Source organism: Hippopotamus amphibius, chromosome 6 (genome assembly GCF_030028045.1).
Source record: "Hippopotamus amphibius kiboko isolate mHipAmp2 chromosome 6, mHipAmp2.hap2, whole genome shotgun sequence".
NCBI classification, from domain to species: domain Eukaryota; kingdom Metazoa; phylum Chordata; class Mammalia; order Artiodactyla; family Hippopotamidae; genus Hippopotamus; species Hippopotamus amphibius.
This window is the reverse complement of record NC_080191.1, coordinates 165163118-165185044: the sequence shown is the minus strand read 5'-3', so window position 1 is coordinate 165185044 and position 21927 is coordinate 165163118. Positions and strand designations below refer to the sequence as shown.

Below are 21927 nucleotides of genomic sequence, written 5' to 3'. Positions count from 1 at the left end.
TCTTTGCACCCTGCTTGGTCATGGATCATCTGTCCTCAAGCAATGTCAAGGGTAAAGTTTAGTGCTGCTGCATGTGGTGTTGGGAGACTCAGGATTCCAATATTGAAATTCATTTTACACAACAATGATCAAAATCCTAAAATGGTACCTTATATAGAACACTGCATCTATAATGGAGTGGAGATGGAAGAAACAAAGAGGCAAGGCTCTATTACTTTGTTCCCAATGATATTGGTCATAATTACTTTATTTTTTTAACAAAATATCAATGGAAAAATGTTATGTTCTCATCTTCTTGCTAGGTGCTTAAATTAGAGATTCAATATATAGTATCTGTTCACAGACACTTACAGGATAGTAGATGAAAGAGAAATACAGAAATGCAAAATTCAGTAACAGAAGTCTTATGAACAATACAACTACAGAGGAAAGAGTATCCAACTCTACCTGGGAAATTTCACAGGTTTGAGAACATTTGAGCTGAACTTGAGGCATTGGCAGAGCTCTTACATGGAGGAGGAAAAGAGTGGGCATTCCAACCAGAAGTAAAATTAGCAAAGGCATATAGAGCATAAAAGTGCATGACATGTTCAGAAAATAGACTGCATAGTGTATATGTAGCTCAAATTCTTAGAATTGCTGGGGAGAAAGGAAAAATTTTGAAAGACTTTCAGGAAATAGGTGAACAAGAGTTGATGAACAATTGACTCAGGATGAGTGGGGAGGAGAGATCTCTTTGTTCATTTTATGCAACTCAACTAGTATTTTATGAAGAATCAGTTCCTTAGACAGCTGGCTTTGGATGACTCAGAAGGAATCATGAATTGTACCTTGAAACGCACAGGAAAGGCTTGCTTCATTTTTGGTATATCAACTCCTAGAATAGCCGAGATAGAAAGGCACATAGTGATCCTTGAGTTGTGTTCAGGGGAAACTGTGGCACAGTTAGTGCTTTGTTCAGGGTCTCATATCTAGTAAAAGAATTATAGTTTGAATTAGAACTCAGATCTAACTCTATAGATTTTGCTATTTATACACTATGTAATTTCAAAAGCAGTCTCCATTTGTTTTTTGGCATGGTGAAATATGTGGACATATATCACAATAGAAAGGTCGGTTGCAGGGGAGGGGTTGTTTGGGTAAAAGATAAGGGCATAAAGCTGTTAAGAAGCCAGAAGGAAACATGTTTTCAATCTAATTTACAAAGTAGTGACCTTGGAATTTGAGATTAAAGTTGGTTTAGAGAAATTGGAGGCATGAGAGTTGAACTATGAAGAGGTTCCTCTTAAACTTAATGTATCTTGTCAAAGCTACTGGTACCAGGCAGTGACAGAAAACAGATAAGGGAGGAGAACAGAAGTAAGCTGTTTAACTTTACAAGTGAGAAATGCATGTTACCAGAACTAGGTCTAAACAAACAGAAGCACTGTTTATGATTCCTTGAGAAGAATACTTGCACCTTTTAAATATTCTCCCAACTATCACTAGACCTTGCATGCTGGTGTGTATGTATATGAGAGGGGAGGGTGTTACTTAAGCAAATAAAGAAGCATAAAATTATAATCAAAGAAGCATAAAATGATAACATCCTACAGAATATCTAGTCCAACTGCATCCATTTGAGGGGAGGGCTTAGAAGTCTGAGATACTGGGGAGGAATGACTTGATTATTAATATATAATCATTTCAGTTCAGAGCTAAGACAAGAACCTGGGTTACTTCAAAGAGAGCAATTACCTGCTCATCTTTCCTCTTGCAGCAGCTGCTTTTTGGAATAAACAGTCACTTCCAATCTTTTTAGAGGCGAGCCCAGAATAAAAGTTCTATTTCAGGATTCAACCCCAGACCAAGAATATGGCTAACCAGCTCCATTTATCTCATCCATCTGCAGTTTTCAGAGCTTGCTTGCCTCTTTGTCGAGTAGAACAGAAAGATGGGAGGGGAGGAAAAGAGAGATAGAGAAACAGAGACAGAAAGAGAGACAGAGATACCAGGACTGCAGGATTTACCCATTCTACAATCTTTCACCAGACAGAAGAAATGTCCTAGCCAGAACAAGTTAGCTAGTTCCCATTTGAGTTGTGGCACCACTACAGCTAGTTAGCTTACCAGGGTAGGGATGACGTTAGGAAGGCTAAAGCACTTTCCTTTTCTGGACTTCAATTTATTCAACTGAAAACTTAAATATGTTCCAGATTTATTCAACTGAAAACTTAAAATATGTTCCAGATTCTTTGATACTCCTCCCTTCAAGAGCTGAATTCCCATCTTCTTGCATCTAGGCTGGACTTAAGTAGTCAATTCTAACAAACAGACTATTGCAAAAGTAATGATATATCACTTTGAACACTGGGTCATAGAAAACACTGAGGCTTCCTCTATCTCTGGCTCTGTCTCTCTGTCTCTTTCTCTCCTGAATCTCTTCCCCTGGGGTAAACCAGCTGATGTGTCATAACAGTACTCAGAGAATCCTACGAGTCTACAGGGAGGTCCATATGGCAAGAGACTGAGGCTTCCTACCAACACCATGTGCCTGCACTTGGAAGTAGATCCTCTAGCCCCAGTCAAACCGTCAGATGACTGCAGCTCTGGCCAACACTCTGACTGTAACCTCACGAGTAACTCTGAGTAAGAACCACCCAACGAAGTCTCTCCCAAATTCCTGACTCACAGAAAATGTGATGCAATCAATATTTTGTCATTTCAAGTTGTATGGCAAGGCAAAACAAATACAGTTATTTTTCTACTTCTTACTTTTTCAGAGACTTTTTTTTTGTAGTCTTTAGCGTTTAGAGTCATATAAAATTGTATTGTCTAATTTTTAGATACGAAAGATTACAGTTAGACCATGTACTGTGGGAAGGACCCCAGTATTCAGCAGGCTAAGAAGCTTCTTTTGGACCTCTTCTTTTTCCCGAGCCTTCTTTTATAATGTCATCATCATCCCACTACCAAGCATATAGTTTACACATTTTACAGATTCACACTTATTATATAATTTTACCTTTACGACAATGCAATGAGGTAGACATTATACCCATTTTATATATAAGGAAATTGAGAATTTAAGAGCAAAAGCGTCTGACTGAAAGTCACACAGTTTATAGAAGAATTGTTATCCCAATTCAGGTCTTCTGACTCCAATCTAATGTTTTTTTCCACTATATTAAGTGCCCTTATGATAGAAGTAACTATTCAACTTTATTCCCTACTACCTGACACCCGCTCCACATTTTAGCTTTCAAGTCTTATATTTGGGAATTTTTACATATCACTCTTCTCTTTTTTATTACTGAGGTTTGTGAATACGTGAACAGGTTCATTTATTCTCCCTTTTCTTCTCCTTGTACTTCTTAGAAGTCATCTAATTGTTTTGCCTGTAGCCAGGTTGTTATACCTTAAATACTCTCTTATTCTAGGTGACTGATTACATGTATTCTGGCCTTCTTTGGCTATCCAGTTAACTAATTACACTGGTGATTTCTATAATTTTATTATCTGCATATTATTATCTGGTTTTTCTCATATTTTATGTAATTTCATAATAAGATATGAAAGCAAAAGACTCAAATCTCAGTATTTGGGAAGGAGTTTTAAGCTTTGCACTTTAAGGGGAAAAATATTGTCTAGAATATTAGGTTTTTTTAAACTTTTTACTCCATATTTGTAATACATCACTACTGATTTTTCATTGAAAGATTTGCAAATATTATAAGGATAACTTGAGACAATGATCCTTTACAAGATTATGCATATATGTAAATCATTTTGGTAGATTTAGCAGTCAGGCATACGCTCAGTTTTTAAAAAGATGATGTCCAATTCTGGTTAAGAACCACTGCCCTAGGTGTGTTTCAAAACACGGCACTAAACTACAAATTAATTGCAAGCATATGACACAGTTTTTGACAATATAAAAGTAACAAGTTGTTATGTACACCTTTGTGCCTTAAATGAAAAATAAATAATACATATCAGATTGTATCTTATTTTAAGTTTTTTCAGTATGATAATAGAGTATTAATGGTCTCATCACCCAGAGGAGGATAAAAATAGTTCATAATCTGAATTCAGGGTTTATTTTGAATCTTTCTGCTTTCTTTCTATGAGCCCACTTCAAAGAGCATTCTTTCCATTTAAATATTTTTAAATGTTTTGAATTGTCCAAAATAAAAACTTTGTAAGTCATTCTCTGAAGAATTTGGAGTGTCTCAATAATCTCCTCACTACACCAGAACATAAAACCTCTACTTTGTTCAACATTATAACTGATAACCAAATAATAGTAAAAAGAATGTATGTACATGTATAACTGAATCACTTTGCTGTACAGCAGAAATTAACATAACATTGTAAATCAACTATAGTTCAATTTAAAAAAGCTCCTTAAGCACCGATCTTCTCCACCCCAAAGAGAGCTTTTCCTCATGCTCAAATGACATTTCACAACATTAGAGGAGTCATATAGAAATTCAGATTCTAATACAGAGAATCCAAACGATAGAGCAGATGCACAGAGAGCAGCAGCCTTCATGCCCACTCTAGCATTTGTCTCTGCCTTCATCTGAGCTTTAACGTGCTCAGTTTGAATTCCCTATTTAGCTCTCCAGATAAATGCATAAGTGGTGCTTTCTAATGACCATGTTACATGCTCTGCTGTGTTCTAAATGTCTTCAGTTCTTCTGAGGCTCCCTGAACATTTGGAAATGAAATGGCTCATTGACAGATAGTTTGAGCAACACCTTCTTAGATAACTAACCAAAGCCACTGAATGGAAATTAACCAAATACAGAAACTTTCCAATTTTTAAGAATGCTTCCTCTTAACAAGAAGCTATATTTATTATGCATTCCTTCAATGATTTTCTTTGGGGAACATTTAAATACAAGGTCTACACTTTTCTGTGCACTGTTGTTTTGTTTTGTTTTGTTTTTCACAACTATCTGTGACTTGACCCTTTGGCAACCCAAGGTGGGGTGTTGGTAGCAAAGTCCTTCTATTCCTTCATTCATAACTACAGCAATCCTACCAGATTCCAAATGTCACTGTTTGATGTTTCATATATTAAAAATATACTCAATTAACCGCTTGCCTATTCAACTATCTCTTTGTGCTGAGGCAACTCCAAGGGTTAAACCTGCCCTACATTTTCATCTACAGCCTGTAAACACCTTGTTAAAATGATGATTCACAGTCCTCCTTGGCTGGAGAAAATCAGAGCCTACAAGGGTAAAAGAGTAGTTAAAGAGAGATAAAAATTAATGGTTCTTAAATATTTTGTACATCAGAATCACCTGGGAAGTTTATTGCAAGTGCAAATCCGCCCCACTCAAGAGATCTTCGTTTAGTTAATATTGCTTGGGGTCAAGAAATATGCATTTTAATATGAAACCAAAATGGTTCTGATGTGGAGGCATCAGGAACACACTTTGAGAAGCCTTAGTCTGGACTCTAATAAAGGCTCTCTCTTCTTATAGCCTGAATAGTATAAAAACATAAGGCAGGTTTGAAAGAATTCTCATAGGTAGTTGTTCGTTTGACCCATGGAATGAATACCTTATCCAAATTATCAAGGGCACAATGTTAAAATTCAGACTCCTGGACAATGTCTACCACCTAATAAATCAGTTCCTCTGGAATAGGGACTTCGCCTGGGATCTTCACTTGTAAGATGACCCCTAATTTTTAGACACAAAATAGTTTGAAACCAGTGCCATAGGGATTTCTTATCCTTCTGCATACATCCTTATGATAGGTTCCATTTATGATTTATGACTTTTTCATGAATATTAGTTCAGGAACATTAGTTTTACCAACCACCTCAAATCTTCACACTGTAAGTGAATATATTATTACTAGAGTTTTTACTAGTTATAAGAGGAAGTAATTGGAAACCACAGTGTAAATCATAGTTCCTGAAAGATTATATTTGACTTTCAAGATAAATGGTGAACATCTTTTTATTTTGCATTAAGAAAAATACAAGTTATTTATTTGGGGGGAAAATTAGAATATGATCATAGGGTCTAGAAGACAAAAAATGACTCTACTCTTTAACTGCTTAAAGGTTATAATATTTTAAAATGAAATTACATAAAATCATAATATGACAAGGCCAGATGACACATCAGACACTTGATATGACATTTAATTAGCTATGTGTGGGTTTACATTAGCTGACGCTTTGATTTGAATGTATAGTGGTTCAAAGTAAATAGTTCCAGTTAGGTGGCTTTGTAATAGATATACTTCCAATTGAATCTTACAAGAGTAGTTCTACACTGGCACTGGATCAGGTGTCAGAAGCCTAGATCAGAGGCCCAACCCTATCACTAATTGGCTGTGTCATTAGGAAAGTTACTTAAATTGGATAATATGTTCCTCTTCTTACTGCTTTTGTGCTAAAAAAGAAATGATGTAATAAAATCAGTTTGTAAGCCATAAATAATTATGCAAATGGAAATTTATGCAACCACAAGAGTGACTTCACTGTGGGTATAAAATTGGCCAACAATTATTGAGCGCTTACAATGTGCCAGATACTGTGCTATAAACGTACATGCATTCTATCATTTAATGCTCACAAAGTCCACTGAGGTTAATAACATTATCTCTATTTTAGCTAGCAGGAGATGGAGGCCCAGAGAGCCCACGATCAGACCAGACAGTTAGGAGAGAAGCATTCATCTCCACTTGACTTGACACTTACTCCTAAATAGGCAATATTCCTAAGTAAATGATGTCCCTTTAACTTACAATCATATTAATTCAGTTATGAATATGCATAACCCATGAGGCAATTCTTTTCTTCTTATTCACCCACTGAAATGTGTGGTACTGAATACTGCATTCACTTGTGGCACGTTGGGTCAGGAAAAAATGACATAACCTTGTCGCTTTTCTCCATACAGTACAGGTATGGTCTATCATCTTTCTGACCTCCGGATAGCTAATGCCAAAAATTATGACTTTATATTGCTTGCACTGCACTTATATTGTTAATGGAAATTGATACTGACCAACATTTAGCTTTTGAGCACACCGTGATTATCCAGCTACACATGCATTATAAGAGCTCATGTTTAATTTTCCATGACTCTGCAATTACTCCTTTCATTTATTTTCTTCACTCAGAAAATAATTTATAAATGACAAAAGCAATTTCTCAATTTTCCCAAAGATATTTTACGGTTTAAGACACCGTGCTAATAAGGAATAAGATTGATCATGGGTAACAGTGTTCTCTCCCTTCTTGGGATTTGGGACAACTTACATTACCTACTGTTTAACAGATTCAGTGAGAAACTGCTGTCTCTCTTCCAAGTGAAGATCCTTGAACATACATCGAGAATGGATTAACCACTTCAAGAAGGAAGACAAGGTAGAACATGAGCTGTACTCAATCATTTTCTGCTGGATATTCAGGTAAGGTGTTCTGTTGAGTTCCCATTTACTCCGGAGGGCCCTAGTCCCTCATTTTATTTCAGCAGGAGAAGGATCTCATTGTTTCTGGTATCATTATAGAATTCTGTATTTCTCTCCAAGAGGAGTTGTGGAATGAAAACTCTGGCTTCTTTCCCCACCTCTCATTCACTATTAGTAACTGAGAAAGGATGACACCCATTGGGCCACAGCTCACTAGCAGCCAGGGCTCATGTACTGAAGGCGAGCACTCATGTCTGGTGTGACCTTTGGCACCTTTTACTCTGCTCCTGTCCATGAGCAGCAGTTTGTGCTTCTAACTTTCTTACAGTAAATCCACCAGGCAGGGACCTTTTGCAGAGTGGATGGAAGGCACACTACTTTCCAGCTTTTTCTCCTTAATAGAGTGTGGGATCAGATCAGCCCTATTCTGAGTGTCCAGATGTCTTCAATTTGCAGAGGAGATAAATGTCTTCCATTATTTCCTTAGGGCCACTCGATGTTCTCCAGTCTCAGAATCACCAGGGTTATTTGGATACCCATTTGACATATGTATTTTGGGTGAATACCTTAGCTCTGAAATTACAAACTAGTGGCTCTCTGGGTGAATATATGTACATGTGTTTTGGTTGCTTCTTTTCTTTCGTCTTTTTTAAGTTAAAGTTATTCTATAATGTACAGATTGCATAAACATTTGGATTTTTAGATTCTTTTGAAAAACTGGACAATCTTCCAATGCTGGGGCTAAATCAGTGACAGCAATCAAATGGAGCTGCATAGAGGATGCTCCCTTTAAAAAAAAAAATATGTACTCTTCAATTACCTTCAAGCTTAATATCTCTATTATCTCCCTGACTTGGAAATCAAATGTTATGTGCCTTTTATTAGTATGTTAAAATGTTTAAAGAAATACTTATCTGTACCTATGTCCATATACACATGGGTACTAGATGGAGAGCATTTTATTATACTTATATCTGGCCCCCTTTTCTCTTTTTTTCTTACTTTTTGATCCATGTAGGCACTTGAATTGACTATCCTCAGAATTCTGAATGAGAAGAAGGGATTGATGGACCAAACTCTACCCTAAACCCCTAACCATACTGAATTTTTCAGCTGTCGTTTCTAACAATATAATGAGATTTATGTATAAACCTCCATTTCCTTTGAGACATTTTCTCACTCTCTTTGGGTCCTTTTGTGGATCACTTCCAATACACTAAAAAGAGACATCTCCGCTTTCCTAGTACCCAAACCAAATCTCAGTTTCCTTAAAGGTTATATTTTTCAGATATGAATTTAAAAGCCATACAAGGTAGAAGGGAGAAAGAGAGAGGTAAAAATGTGTTAGTACAAGTGGAATCACATAAAAATATAACTTTATTGATGCTAACAACTTTAGGCAGTTTAGAGAACACTAGTTTACAGAGACAGAGGACACCATGTATCCCTGTGTGGGAGTATTTGGCTCTTCCTGGGAAAATGTGCTGTAGGTTTTCTGTTGAGCTCAGTCCTACAGCTTCCACCAAAACCAACTTCTTTCTACAATGCTCCCTCGAGATACTCATACCCTGTAAGTGTCATAGCCAAGTACACCTGACTGACTTATAACGTGAAGTTGGTCAACAAACTCAAAGGAAACACATTGAAATTGTTTGCTCCGTTTAAAATCATTGGGAAAGAGAGGATCAGGTTTTAGGCAACTTGCACATACTGACCTTCTAGGGCCCAAGAAGAGCGTGCTCTTCTGAGGCCGTTAGAAGCAATAAATCTGGATTCAGGTCCTTCAGGTCTTTTGTCTCCTAGAAATAGTTTTTAAAAGCCAGTAAAGGGGACACAATCTGATAGTCCATTAGATGATAAAAGTGTCAATTATTCCCATAGGTTCACGACACAAAATGGGCTGGTAGAAATAGCAGCTACCACCCACCACAAAGTGATTATAGGATATAAAAGTCATTGTTATTGGATAAATCCGTGAAATGGTGAAGAGCAAGGGCTGAGATCTGGGGAGCAGGGGTTTCCAATCTGGTGCCATTTTGTATCCATTGAGTTTCTGACTCTTGGGGAACAGGCTTACAGAGGTGTGTCTCCCACTGGGGCTGGGTGTGAATCTCGGCCCGGTTCTTGCTCCTAAGCTGACTCTCTCCTTCACAGTAGGTGACACAGCACCGACAGGCTGCAGAAGGCTTCCCTTTGTGCTTGGACATCGTGTCTGGGGCTGGAGAGGCACCGGCAGCCCTCCCTGAGCTCTGGAGTTCTCGGGGCTCTTTCAAACGACTTCTCCTCCTTTGAACGTGGTCCAAACTGATGTCAGACTGGGAAGAGCAGCTCTCATTCCAGCCAGAGCTGGCACTCAGACTTCTCAGGGGAAGAGCCAATCGCAAGGCCTTCCAGAATTTAGAACCAGAATGTTTGGACTTTTCTCCCTTCCAGCTCACAAAAGACACAGACTCCTTCAGCTGCAAAATGCTTGGGTGTGGATGCTCAAGGGGACGATACTCAACCACAATGAGCTTGGTGGCGATGGAGTTCTGGCACATGACACCCAGTTTGAACTCCAGCATGCTGATGCTCTTTTCTGTCACGTAATCTGGGCTCAGGACAACAATCATCCTCCGGCTCCTCTGAATGAAGTCAAAAACTGCTTCTACTGTATCTATAGAAAAACGGAAAGATAGGACAATGCCTAGTGAAAACTTACGTTAAGTTTCAGTTCATCGTTGACAGTCCTACGAAGGACAGGCAATGAACACTGGAGAATATAAGATCTCAGTGTCGAATAATCTACCCAGGTAAGGAATCTCATCTACACTACTCTTATCAGTGGTTGCTAAGTATCTGCTACCTTCAAGGATGAGGAATTAACCCCCTATAAAAGCAGCCAATTTCAGCTCCATTTGTAAACAATTTCTTGTTTTGAAATGTTCTTCCTTCCACTTTTATCTGGTGGTGTTAGATCTGACATTTTAGAATATCTGAAATATAATTACTGTGATCTCGTATTTCTTCTCATCTCTAGATTAAATAACCTCACGAATTTTATCTTATTCTCCATATGACGCGGTATTATCTCTTCCCCACTTTTATAATTTTTCTTTTAATAGCACTCAGTTTATATATGTGTCTCCTAAGAGTAGTATCCTGAACAGAACTGACCATAATACTCTAGACACAGTCTTATCAGCAAAGATCAACAGGGCATTAGTAACTCCTAAGATCCACACAGTTATAGCTCTTGATACTTAAAATTTTTGGACATATCAGACAGTTCACAGTATTGACCACGTTGTCAACCAAAATTCCCTTTCTTTGGCTCATGTATGTGTGTGTGTGTGAAGAAATGGTCCAAAAAATCAATCAATTTTACCAGTCTTTTTGACTGGTAAAAATCAGTCAATTAGTTGAGACTTCTCACCAAATATTCAGTTCTAATAGTGATTGAACTGAATTTGGACAAAACCCAATGCAAAGTTCTTGAGATAAATGCAGTGCTTAACTCACTGTGACATTTAGGAGGTTAAACAATGTAATTTTCTGAAGGAAAGGAATTCCAGATTTACAAATGGCAGCCATTGACAACTCTGGAAGCAGGTGCTGTGGACACACCATGAGGTTGAGTACTTATGCTTTTGAGGCCAGGAGTGAAACAGTGAGGGAGAAACTTTTCAGCCTGTGAAGACAAGCTGAAAGTTTACAGTGAATTGGATCATGAATTTGTCAGGGAGTGAAGGAGCTGTGCTCTTTACCAGATTATTTCTTTCCAATTGGTGAATTTAACATGAATTTGAAGGCAAATCAAAAGAGATGTGCTCAATGTTTAAGAATTGGTGACTGGTTTTATCAAATGCACAAAGTGTTTTAGAGAACTTTTGTTTCAATCTTAAAAGATAAATCTAAATTTCCACTTATCTTCAAAGCCCATGTCCTGTTAACTCCTTTGTCCTCTCTGGTCCTACTCAGAAGCTTATGTTGCTGCCTTTCATAGACCTGAGAATGTGAGGGTAGAAAGTCTACTGTTTCTCTTGGATCATGATAAATATAACTCTAAGCTAACATGGATAGTTTTTCAACAAGGAACTTGTACACTCAAATTGTGCGTGGGAGGACGGGAGTGTGAGTGTGGGTGTGGGTGTTTCACTTCAAAATAGTCACTTTAAGGGGCTTCCTAGGTGGCACAGTGGTTGAGAATCCCCCTGCCAATGCAGGGGACACAGGTTCGATCCCTGCTCCAGGAAGATCCCACATGCCGCGGAGCAACTAAGCTCATGCGCCACAACTATTGAGCTCATGTGCTGCAACTACTGAAGCCCACGAGCCTAGAGCCTGTGCTCCACAACAAGAGAAGCCATGGCAATGAGGAGCCCGCGCACCACAATGAAGAGTAGCCCCCACTCACCGCAACTAAAAAGAAAGCCCGCACACAGCAAAAAAAAAAAAGAAAAAAGACCCAACAAGCCAATAAAATAAATAAATTAATTAAAAAAACAAAATAGTCACTTTAAGAAAATGTTTGTTCTGTCCAATGGGGGTACCATAGTTGAAAATAAAACATTGTCTTAGATCCTCTAAACAAAATTATTTTTAAAGCCTATGGCTTTTTCTGTTTGTTTTAATTTTGGTACCTCACCCCAAAAGTGGAGGATTTGCATTTGAGAGAGGGAATTGCTAAATATATATATATTTGAATGGTGTAATTCCAGACATTGAGGAATGGATATAGGAGATGCTTCTCAAATAAGAGTTGGGCTATAACTAGAGGTAGTCACATAGTACTTTGAAGAACTGCCTCCTTTATGACCTATTTTAATATCTTCCATATTGTCAAACTTTATATTTGAGGATGTCAATTATTATTACTTTTTAATGTTGAATATTATTTGGAGAGGGCACCCTTAAATTTGGCCATTTATTCTGTTTGGCTCAAAACAAATAAACAAACAAACAAAACTGAGGTGTGGGTGTAGATTGATAAGACCAGTTTTCTTGTGTGGTACTAAATTGGCTTTGAAGTCACAGTTTCTGATCTAGAACTCTTCACTGATCCACAATATTCCTGCCTATAAAAGTTGTAATTCTCCTTGGTATTAACTTGGGAGTAGAAAGAAAACTAAACTAGGGCTGTAGTTGTGTTCTTTGGCTAGGTTGCTGGTGTATGAAAGAGTAGCAAACCTCTCTCTTTCCCGCTCTTAAAACTTGAAGTGCAGATAAAAAAAATGGGGGAACCTAATTTGTAAGATGAATCTGAATTCAAATATTGGTTTATCCATTTATCTTAATATTTTATCTTAATAGTATAATCATTTATTTTAATATCTTTAAAAATTTGAGTTCATCCATCTCTAAAATGCATATAATAAGAGCAAACTTGTAGGGTTGTTAGACAATTTATTGATACCTGCAGGTAAATGTATAGTGCATGGTATGCTTTTGAATTAATCACCTTGATTAAATTATTACTATTCAGTGTTTACTGAGAACAATATAAAAATAATATACAGACATGTTGATTGGTTCTGAATCAATTTCTAATGGTAACTTTAGAGAAGCACCTTAAAGTGTGGATTTTAAGTTTTAAAATTCTATTCGGTTTAAAATAAATATGGATAAAATACTCCTGGAATACTTAGCCTGTTAGCCCTTTGCTAAAAATACCTCATATCCCCTGAGTAGAGACAGAGAAATAGACTAGTTGCTGAATGTGTGTCTTCTGTTATACTGCAAGTTTATTTGTGTCAAAGACCTAGTGACCTTAGCAAGTGACTGAAAAATACATCTTGAGAGTTTTAATAGGGTCAGTAATAGCCAGGTAGCCATGATATCCAAACTATTGATATGGGAACTGCTGATACTGAACATAGTCACCACTGTGTTCCAGTAGGTCATTTAACATGTTCAAAGTTGGAAGCAACTTCAGGATCACCATCACTTATCCAATGCAACAAAAAAAAGAAAAGAAAAGAAAAGAAAAAAACCCAAACCCCTTTACAAAACCTCAGTAAGATCCACCAAATCTCTGCTTGTACACCTCTAGTAATGGGGGGGGGGGGGGGGGGCTAATATCTCCAAAGATAGTGAAATACATTAATGTTTAATTCTGCTTTACAGTTGTTTCTTAAACGAGTAGAAATTGTTTTCTTGTAACTTGCATCCATTGATCTTTTTTTATTTCCATTTTTTATTTGATGTTTCCAAACATAAAAAAAGTCAAGATTCTTAAACACCAATTACCTCAAAAGACCATGCAAAGCAATTTAAAGTGTATACAACGATCATCCCCTCCTTCAGTTTTGCTGCTTTATACAACTGTGTGATCAACAGAAAACTGAATGGCATGTGCCTGGTTGGAAAATTTCACCTGTTTACATAAAACAAACGAAAACCCAACAATAAACGTGCAAGATAGTTGCTACTTGCATCCATTGATCTTAAGTCAACTCTTTGGAGACTGGTGTGAAACAGGGAAATTTTTCAGTAGGAAAATTTTACTAAGCTATCCAGCTCAGTTATAGGGATCCAGTAAATAATCTTGGAATAAATGAATAAATAAGATTTTTTTAAAGAGCAAGAAATCTTCCCTGTCACTATGGACTTAATATTAACTAAAGAAAAATGCCTTCCAAATATTTATCACTGATTTGTCTGAAATTTGTGATAAAAATGCATACTTGATTCAAATTATCACCTATTAACTAAAGGCAAGGCATTAGTTAGTTGATCTCCTTTCAAAGCAACTGCCTTAGGGTTGTATTAAAACATATAAAAGGTAAGAGATTACTGTAAACTGTCCAAGTCCCAAGTTGGACAAAAAGGAACAGGCTTGTGTCTTTATTTTAAAACTCTCTCCTCTCTCCCTGCCTCTGTTATTCTCTGTCTCTATTCCCCATCCCTCTCTCCCCTTCTCTCTCTCTCTAATTCTCTCTCTCTCAGTCCACACCCACACCCACACATATATCCACACACACACACACACATCTGGTATACTAGACCAATCCGTTTTACTTAAGTAACTCTTTTACTCACATGTAAAGAAAATGTTCTTGAGTTGAAGTTCCCAGTTTTCTCAGATTTTTCTCAGAAAGAGAAAATTAATGTCTCATATTTGTTTTTCTAAGTGTATCATTAATTCTTTTTATTCTCGTTTCTTATGTCCAAACATGAAAATAAAGACATAAAACACATGCACAAAATAAAACTCAAAGCTTAAAATAAATGGTTTATTTTTAAAATAAACAAATTTACAAATCAAATGGAAAAGGGTAAATACAAAAGTTTATGAATAAAATAAAAAAGATAATCTTAAAATATGAAAACATATGGAAAGAAAATAGATAATTCACAAGTGGAGTAATGCTTTTGTTCCCCAGTACAGTGGAATGCCTGTTTATTAGAAATTTAGGGAATCATCTAAATTACCATGCAGAAAAAATTTAAATAATTTTATATGATTGTGTAATGAGACACTCTACATATCATGGTTTTTTGTTAACTTGGGTGCAGAAGGTCTTTATGTGGCATACCTAAAACCATTAAGGTTTTTCTTTTTAACATTAGATACTTATATTTTTAACATTGGAAAGTGATTTCTTCTTGCTCTCCAAATTATGTTTCTCCATCTCCCTCACATAATCTGTATTGGGCATCTTATGGGACATAAAACAAACAAAAAAAATCTTGAAACAAAATCATCTTAGGATGAGACATATCATTTAGATTTGAGTTACTTTAGATTTTAGCATTTGGAAAATTTTAGTACCAAATATAGGAATATAAATAGGACAACAAGTATCAAGAAGTTTCTAGGGGTACCAAATAGCGTTTGGGTAAATATAAAATCCAAAAGTGTAAAAAGAACGCAGCAATGGCAAGAGAACAGCCTCTCGGTAATGGGGCTGTCCTTCATTTACCTAAAATTCATGCTAGAATTGATATTCAAATCTTATCTGAAGTCAGCTCTCCTCTGGTCTTGTGAGTGAAGTGTTAATAGGAGGAGTAATTGTGGTTTGTAATAAAGAAAAGCATTAACAAGGCTACAAAAGTTAGATCCAAGAGTGACCCCATACCATAATTTTATGATCAATGATTCATGAAGTTTTTTTTAATTTAAAATAATCAATAACTCCTCTGTAGAAAAATGATTTATTAAATAGACTTTAATACCTCAGAAGGACACAAATGTAGGAGATAGTTTTAGAATTGCTTATCAACATTAATACTACAAAAATAAGGATTTCCGGAAATTATGAATTCTCATTTTTCAAAGGATATCCAGGCTCATTTATAGGTATTTTCATTTTCTTGTCCTTTATTACTCAACAGCCCAAATAGAGACTTCTCTCTCCAGTAGCTGAACACTGAGATTAACACAGCTTCGTTTCTAAATGTGTGTGCTCAGAACATAGCAGGTGATCAATTAACGCCAGAAGGCTGGCTACCGCTTAGTAGTGACCATGGAAGCTCTGTGCATAGCAGATTCCATTTGTACCCAGATCAACGGTGGCAGTGGTAAGTTATTTATACTAATTTAGGAAGGGCAAGAGCTAACAATAATTCTGTGAGCTGTAAATTCACAAATATTATTAATGTGCAGAAAACACTGACACAAAAATATTACAGTAAAGAAGATAATTTAAAAACTGGGTAAGAGTTCCAGTAATTTGTAATACTGTGCCAATGGCTAAAGTCGTATGTATGTATGTGTATATATATGTGTGTGTATATATATTTATATATATAATATATACAATTCATGTATGTATATATGTATATATATATGTAGTCCATGTGTATATATATGCAATATATATACATATATAATTCTTGTGTGTATATACATATTTATATTTTAAAAATCTATATGTAACATAGAGATTCACCACTCTGTAAACTCTGGACTTAGTTTTCACTTTTCCAAGTCTTAAGAAGAATAAAATTTTACTTAAACTAAAACATGTTTCATTGACGGTGACGATTCAGACTGACTTATTTGGAGTGAGTATGTATTAACTGTACCGGTATATAAAATTTGAAAAATATTTTGGGTCCAGTTAATGCTCTTAGAATATTAATGCTAAAAGCACTCTCAAGGTCAGTAAGTCTAACCTTCACACTTTCCAATGGGGAGACAGAAACAAGTGAGGAGAAATTACTTTCTTAATATTCACATTAGCAAGGCTGAGATTAAAAGACAAATTGACAAACACTCTGTTCTGTGCTTTTCTCATAAGACAGAAAATGCCCTAAAAGCTTTTTGCTGTTATTTTACTTGGTATTAGCACCATTAAGAGAAGCTTCCTATCTGACCGAACCAAGTGCGGAGCCACCTGTAAACTCTGAGTGACTGATACAAGATGCAGTAGGTAGGGAGATGGAATGATAAATATGGGTCAACCTACATATAATCAGGAGTTTACGGTAATAAAAAATTATTATATATTTTTCAAGTTGACAAATACGATATCAATTACCTGAGACAGAGAATGTGGGGGGATAGTAGGAGACAAAGCAGGCAAGCCCTTTAAACCAATTACCATATAAGGCACGTTTTCATTTATGCTGTTTCGTATCGTCCTAAGTGGTGTCAGTCTTGCTGTCTTCTACAGTAGAACGAGCAGAAGAGCTTATTATCCTTAGCTAAAATAAATTTAGGCCCTGATTATCTTTCTAATGGATGGGTAAAAATAAAAGAAAAATAAAACTACACTTGGAAATGGATAATAACCCTGTTGACAGATGACTCATCTTTAAAGAGTCTTTAAATCCACGGCAAAGGCTGCCCCATAATGTTAAGATTATGTCAGAGGGATAGAGAGAAGGAGAGAGAGAGGGAGAGAGAGATGAGTAGGAACAGGAATGGAGGATGCAGAAGGGGAAATTCACATCAACCAGGTCTTTGCAAAGAGCACAGTGACATCAGATACTGGTGACAGGTGGTGGCGTTCTCATTCTAAGCCTTAATATCGCCAGAGGAAGCACAGTCACCCTGAATTTATCTCTATGGGGAGGCTTGCATAGAATTTTTCTCTGTCCATGAAGCAAGAAATTGGGAATGAAGAAGGGGGAATTCATCCTTCTTGGAGTACCCTTGGATCTTTTCATCCCTTTCATTGGCCCTTTCATACGTTTTTCAAGGATGAATAGGAGAGACCCTGCTCGCCGCTTCTAGACCACCTGGAACTTTTCTTCACTGGCATGGCCACCTGCAGCTGCTTCCAGAACCTGCCCTGTGGATACTTGGATTTCTCCCCTTTCCATTTAATGACCGTGAGCACCGTCTTAGCCCTCTTCAGCTCTTTCACCTTCGTCTCCTTCACCGCTTTGTACTGTACTAAAATGACGCTGATGTTGCCCCGAGAGGCCATGTTTTCTAGGCCCGCCTTGAGCTCCAAGAGGGCTTGGGTTCCCTGAAGCACGTAGTTGGGGCTTAGGACAACCAGGAGGCGTCTGCTTTTCTGAATGAAGCTCAAGGTCTCATCTGTGACGACTGGGAAAGAAAACACCATGGGGATTAGTGTTGGCCAAAAACTCCCCAAAAGTATGGGGCTTGAGGAGCAAGTGAAAAGAAATTAGGGTAACAGCCTGAGAATTAAGGTGAAACTTTTACCAAGATCACGTAATCCTTAGACCCACTCACTCTGTTCACACAATGTCATTCTCCTCTGGGGAATAGAAACTGTGCACATATTCCAACCCAAAAAGAATTCTAAACAACCATAAAGCCAAAATGTATTTCTATGACCTTGGTCTTCAAAAGCATTATTCGGGACGTGAAGAATGAGTGGATTGAACTGAAATCAATTTCTTCAAACTGTGTGGCATGTCGTGGCCAGCAAAATCAGCTCCTGAGCCCTTTCTCCCCAAAGATACCCACGTATTAACTCTCTAGTGCCAGGGAGCCTTCCAAAAATATACAATATAGAGACAAAGTCATAGAAATTCATTTTTCACTAATACAGGACAGCAAGTGTAGGATCCTTCGTTGTTTGCAACTCCCTCTCTATTGCCAGATGCCTCCCTGACTCAGACTAGTATCACTATGTCATCGGAATAAGAACTGAAGGAAATCTAGCCAACTGAATGGCATTTTGGCCGGTATCACATTCTCAGCTCAGCTTTCTATTCTACTCTGCTCTGGAGCCTGAATTAGTCCCTAAATATCTCTCTTTAAACTCCTATCATTACTATGAAGCCATGTGTTTCGGCAGCTGCTAGCAGAGGTGTGTGCCTTCGCTAACAGGCAAATGCTTTCTTCAGGTCAAAAAAGAAGAGAAAGCAGGGAAAATGGAAATGCAGCATAATTTTATTGTGTCGTCAAGGGCTCTGATTAGTTCCTGTCACTAAATTCTTGGGAATCATCCATCTTCTCAAGGTTGCTTATCAAGGACTAGAATAATCCTTTACCTGGGGTTCAGAGAGAAGCCAGCTCCAGGGAATGCACCAGTGTTGTGGAAAGCTACTTCCTGGCTTGCAATATTCCCCTAAAGCAGTCATTTTGCCCCTTAATCTTCATAGATACAGAGGCAGTGGGGAAAGACTTGCAATTAAAAAAGCATGTGCAGCCTAGAGGAGAATCCAGGAATAAGTACTTGTCTACTCCAAGCAGTATTCAGGGAGGTTGACCGTGTGTAATCAGGGAGAGAGACCCAGAGGCAAAGAGGACTGAGTAACAGCAGCAGAGAGAATGCAAAAGATCACAAGGATCAACTACCAAAAGCAAGATGCACGAGTAATTAGGCAGAACTTGAATTCTTCAAAGAACTATCAGTCCCTGCTGGAGGGTCTTACATTGCTGTTATACTATGTATCTTCATATAACTTTTCACACAGTAGCAAATATCTGTTGAATGGCTGTATGAATGAATAAATAGATAAATAAATTATTTAAGATTTTAAGTCTTAAAATGAGTGGAATTTATCCTTTAACTATATAGTCAGTCATCATTTCCTGGCAAAATTATGTTCAAAGAGATATCCACTGTAGAATAGAAGCATGGTGGACTTTTGGGTGATGAATGGGGAGATAAAGTAAGTGATCAAGCTAATTCAAAATAAGATTAAATATTAATGTCCATTCTCTACCTTAATTATCAATCTACCATTCAAAAACATGTTAAGTGATTAATGTAAACAGGATTTTAGTTTGTTGTGAAGATTAGAGACATTACATGCATTTTTACCAGTAGGGAGTTTAACGATGGGTTTAGGACTGCTGCTATGCATTTATAAAACGGACTCAAATGTACCATCACCTTATGTGTTACTGTCTGGATCTGAACATTAGAGGCATACTTTTATTTTAAATCATTCAGCATTTGAAACTTTTTTTTAACCTATTAGACTATACTGGCCTTTGTAAAATGTTAAACATCTCAAATGTGTAATCTGATAGAAAGGAAGAAACAGACACAAGGAAAGGGGGGGATTTGAGTAGCACTGGTTTGCTAGAAAACAAGAGTGAAGAAAAGGAAGTTGGTAAATGCCAAAGGGAAATATTCTAATTACTATCAGTAAGAAATAAAAAGAAGGGTTCCATGCACTCTCTTCTGCACTTCATTTTTAGTAAAATTAAGTAAACCTCAGTCTTTATAAGAGTGTTTTGTTTAAACTCCGTCTTTATGAAAAAATTCTAGGCAAATTAGCTAAACCTTCTAAAAATCTAAATGTGAGTAAACAAAATGTTTAAAGCTGTGTCACGTAGAGTTCTAATCCACCATGCATCTGCACCTTTCTGACACTGCTTTTAAAGCTTACCTTGGAAAATATTTTAATACCATAAGCTGCACTTGAATAGTCTACAACTTACAATGTAGATTTATTCCTAGAGGGTCTGTCTACTACATCAAAGAACTGGACATTTAAATGTCCAAAGATGCCAACATAGAGCTGTGCCATGACTCTAGTACGTGACCCAAAGCTAAGGCTCTCCTCTGCCTTTAAGTGTAGCATCACCTGTACTCCTCTGAAATACCTACTTCCCCCAGGAAGACTGTCTCGGTCAAAGATGCACAGCTTGTATCCAAATTCATTCTCCAAGACTCCACGGAGGGTCAGTAATACAAATTCTTCTTCTTCAGCATTCCTTGCATAGGATACATAAATATCATATTCCTTTCCATCTAGCAAAAATTAAAAAAAAAAACACAAAACACAGATCCAATATAAATTAGGAAAGTTTCTTAATAGTATTGCATTATTTTCTTAAATGGAACTTTTGACTATTAGACATTTTCACTTTTTACTTATATGAATTCGCTGACAGATTTCAGTGTGATTTCGCACCTGTGACAGGTCTCCAGGCACAATGACTATTTTAAGGTGTTCTCGCAAATTTTATCTGATGTGTCTTCTCCTCTCATCTCACTGAGTTCAGATTTTGTAGTGGAGAATGAGTGAGGTGTGGCTCATTCAACTACGAATTAACAGAATCAGGAAGCAAACACTCAATCATAGGTGCTAGTAATAATACTATGCAGAACATTTCCAGTTCCTGTCCTAGTATGTCACTCACTAATATATTAGAATTACAAATTGAGCAAAACCTTGAGAAACTGTCTAAATTATGTACACCTGAAAATATCTACAATTAAAAATATACTTAGATTCAGTGAATCAATCTTTCTCAAAGTTGCCTAATTACAAAAATCACCTCATTAAAAACATAGGTTCTGTATCTCTTCCACAAACCCACTCAATGAGAATCTTTATGGGATGGATCTAAGAATCTGTTTGTTAAATGTTTCAATTCTTGTCACCAGGCACATACGCACTAGAACGCTGTTTCTCAAACTTTAATGTGTATATGAATCATTTTGGGATATCACTGAAATACAGATTTTGATTCAGAATAGGAATTAGGCTTTAGAGTCTCCTTTTAGTAAGCTGCCATGTGAAGTTTCTGGTACATGGATCACTTGTGTACAAAGAGTGTGGACATGCACAGTGCAATACAGTAGCCACAAGCCACAAGTGGCTATTGAGCACTTGAAATGCAGTTGGTCTGAATTGAGATATGCTGTAAGTGTAAAATACAATACATACTGAATTTTGAAGATTTTTAGTACCAAAAATAAGACTAAAATACCTCTATTAACTTAATATTAATTACAAGCTAAAATGATAGTATTTGGAATATATTAAATTAGATAAGATATATTATTATTATTATTATTATTATTTTTTTTTTTTTTTTTTTTTTGGCACACGGGCTTAGTTGCTCCGTGGCATGTGGGATCTTCCTGGAGCAGGGATCGAACCCGTGTCCTCTGCATTGGCAGGCGGATTCTCAACCACTGCGCCACCTAGGAAGCCCAAGATATATTATTAAAATCATTTTCACTTTCTCTTTTGCTTTTCCTTAAGTGACCACTAGAAAAATATTAAATTACATATGTGGCTTGCATCATATTTCTGTTTGAATAATGCCAATCTAGACTAAATCACATATAGACCCAAGAAAGCAGAATAATATGCATTAGGAAGATTTTCAATAGTAAGGGCTGAAACAAA

General features: G+C 36.8%; 1 protein-coding gene across 4 annotated transcripts in view; it reads right to left on the bottom strand.

Annotated features, from left to right (window-relative positions):
* Positions 1-8821: 8821 nt before the first annotated feature.
* IL1RAP (interleukin 1 receptor accessory protein) overlaps positions 8822-21927 on the bottom strand; it is a 129546-nt gene continuing 116440 nt past the window's right edge. For 3 of the 4 annotated variants that reach the window (XM_057738548.1, XM_057738549.1, XM_057738547.1), the window contains 2 exons: positions 20394-20537; positions 8822-10081 (listed from right to left, as the gene is read on the bottom strand). In XM_057738548.1, the coding sequence (XP_057594531.1) occupies positions 9363-10081; positions 20394-20537 (863 nt within the window). In that variant the 3' untranslated portion in view covers positions 8822-9362. Of the gene's footprint in view, positions 10082-14618; positions 17906-20393; positions 20538-21927 lie in introns of those variants that run through there. The other variant, XM_057738550.1, reaches the window with a different exon arrangement.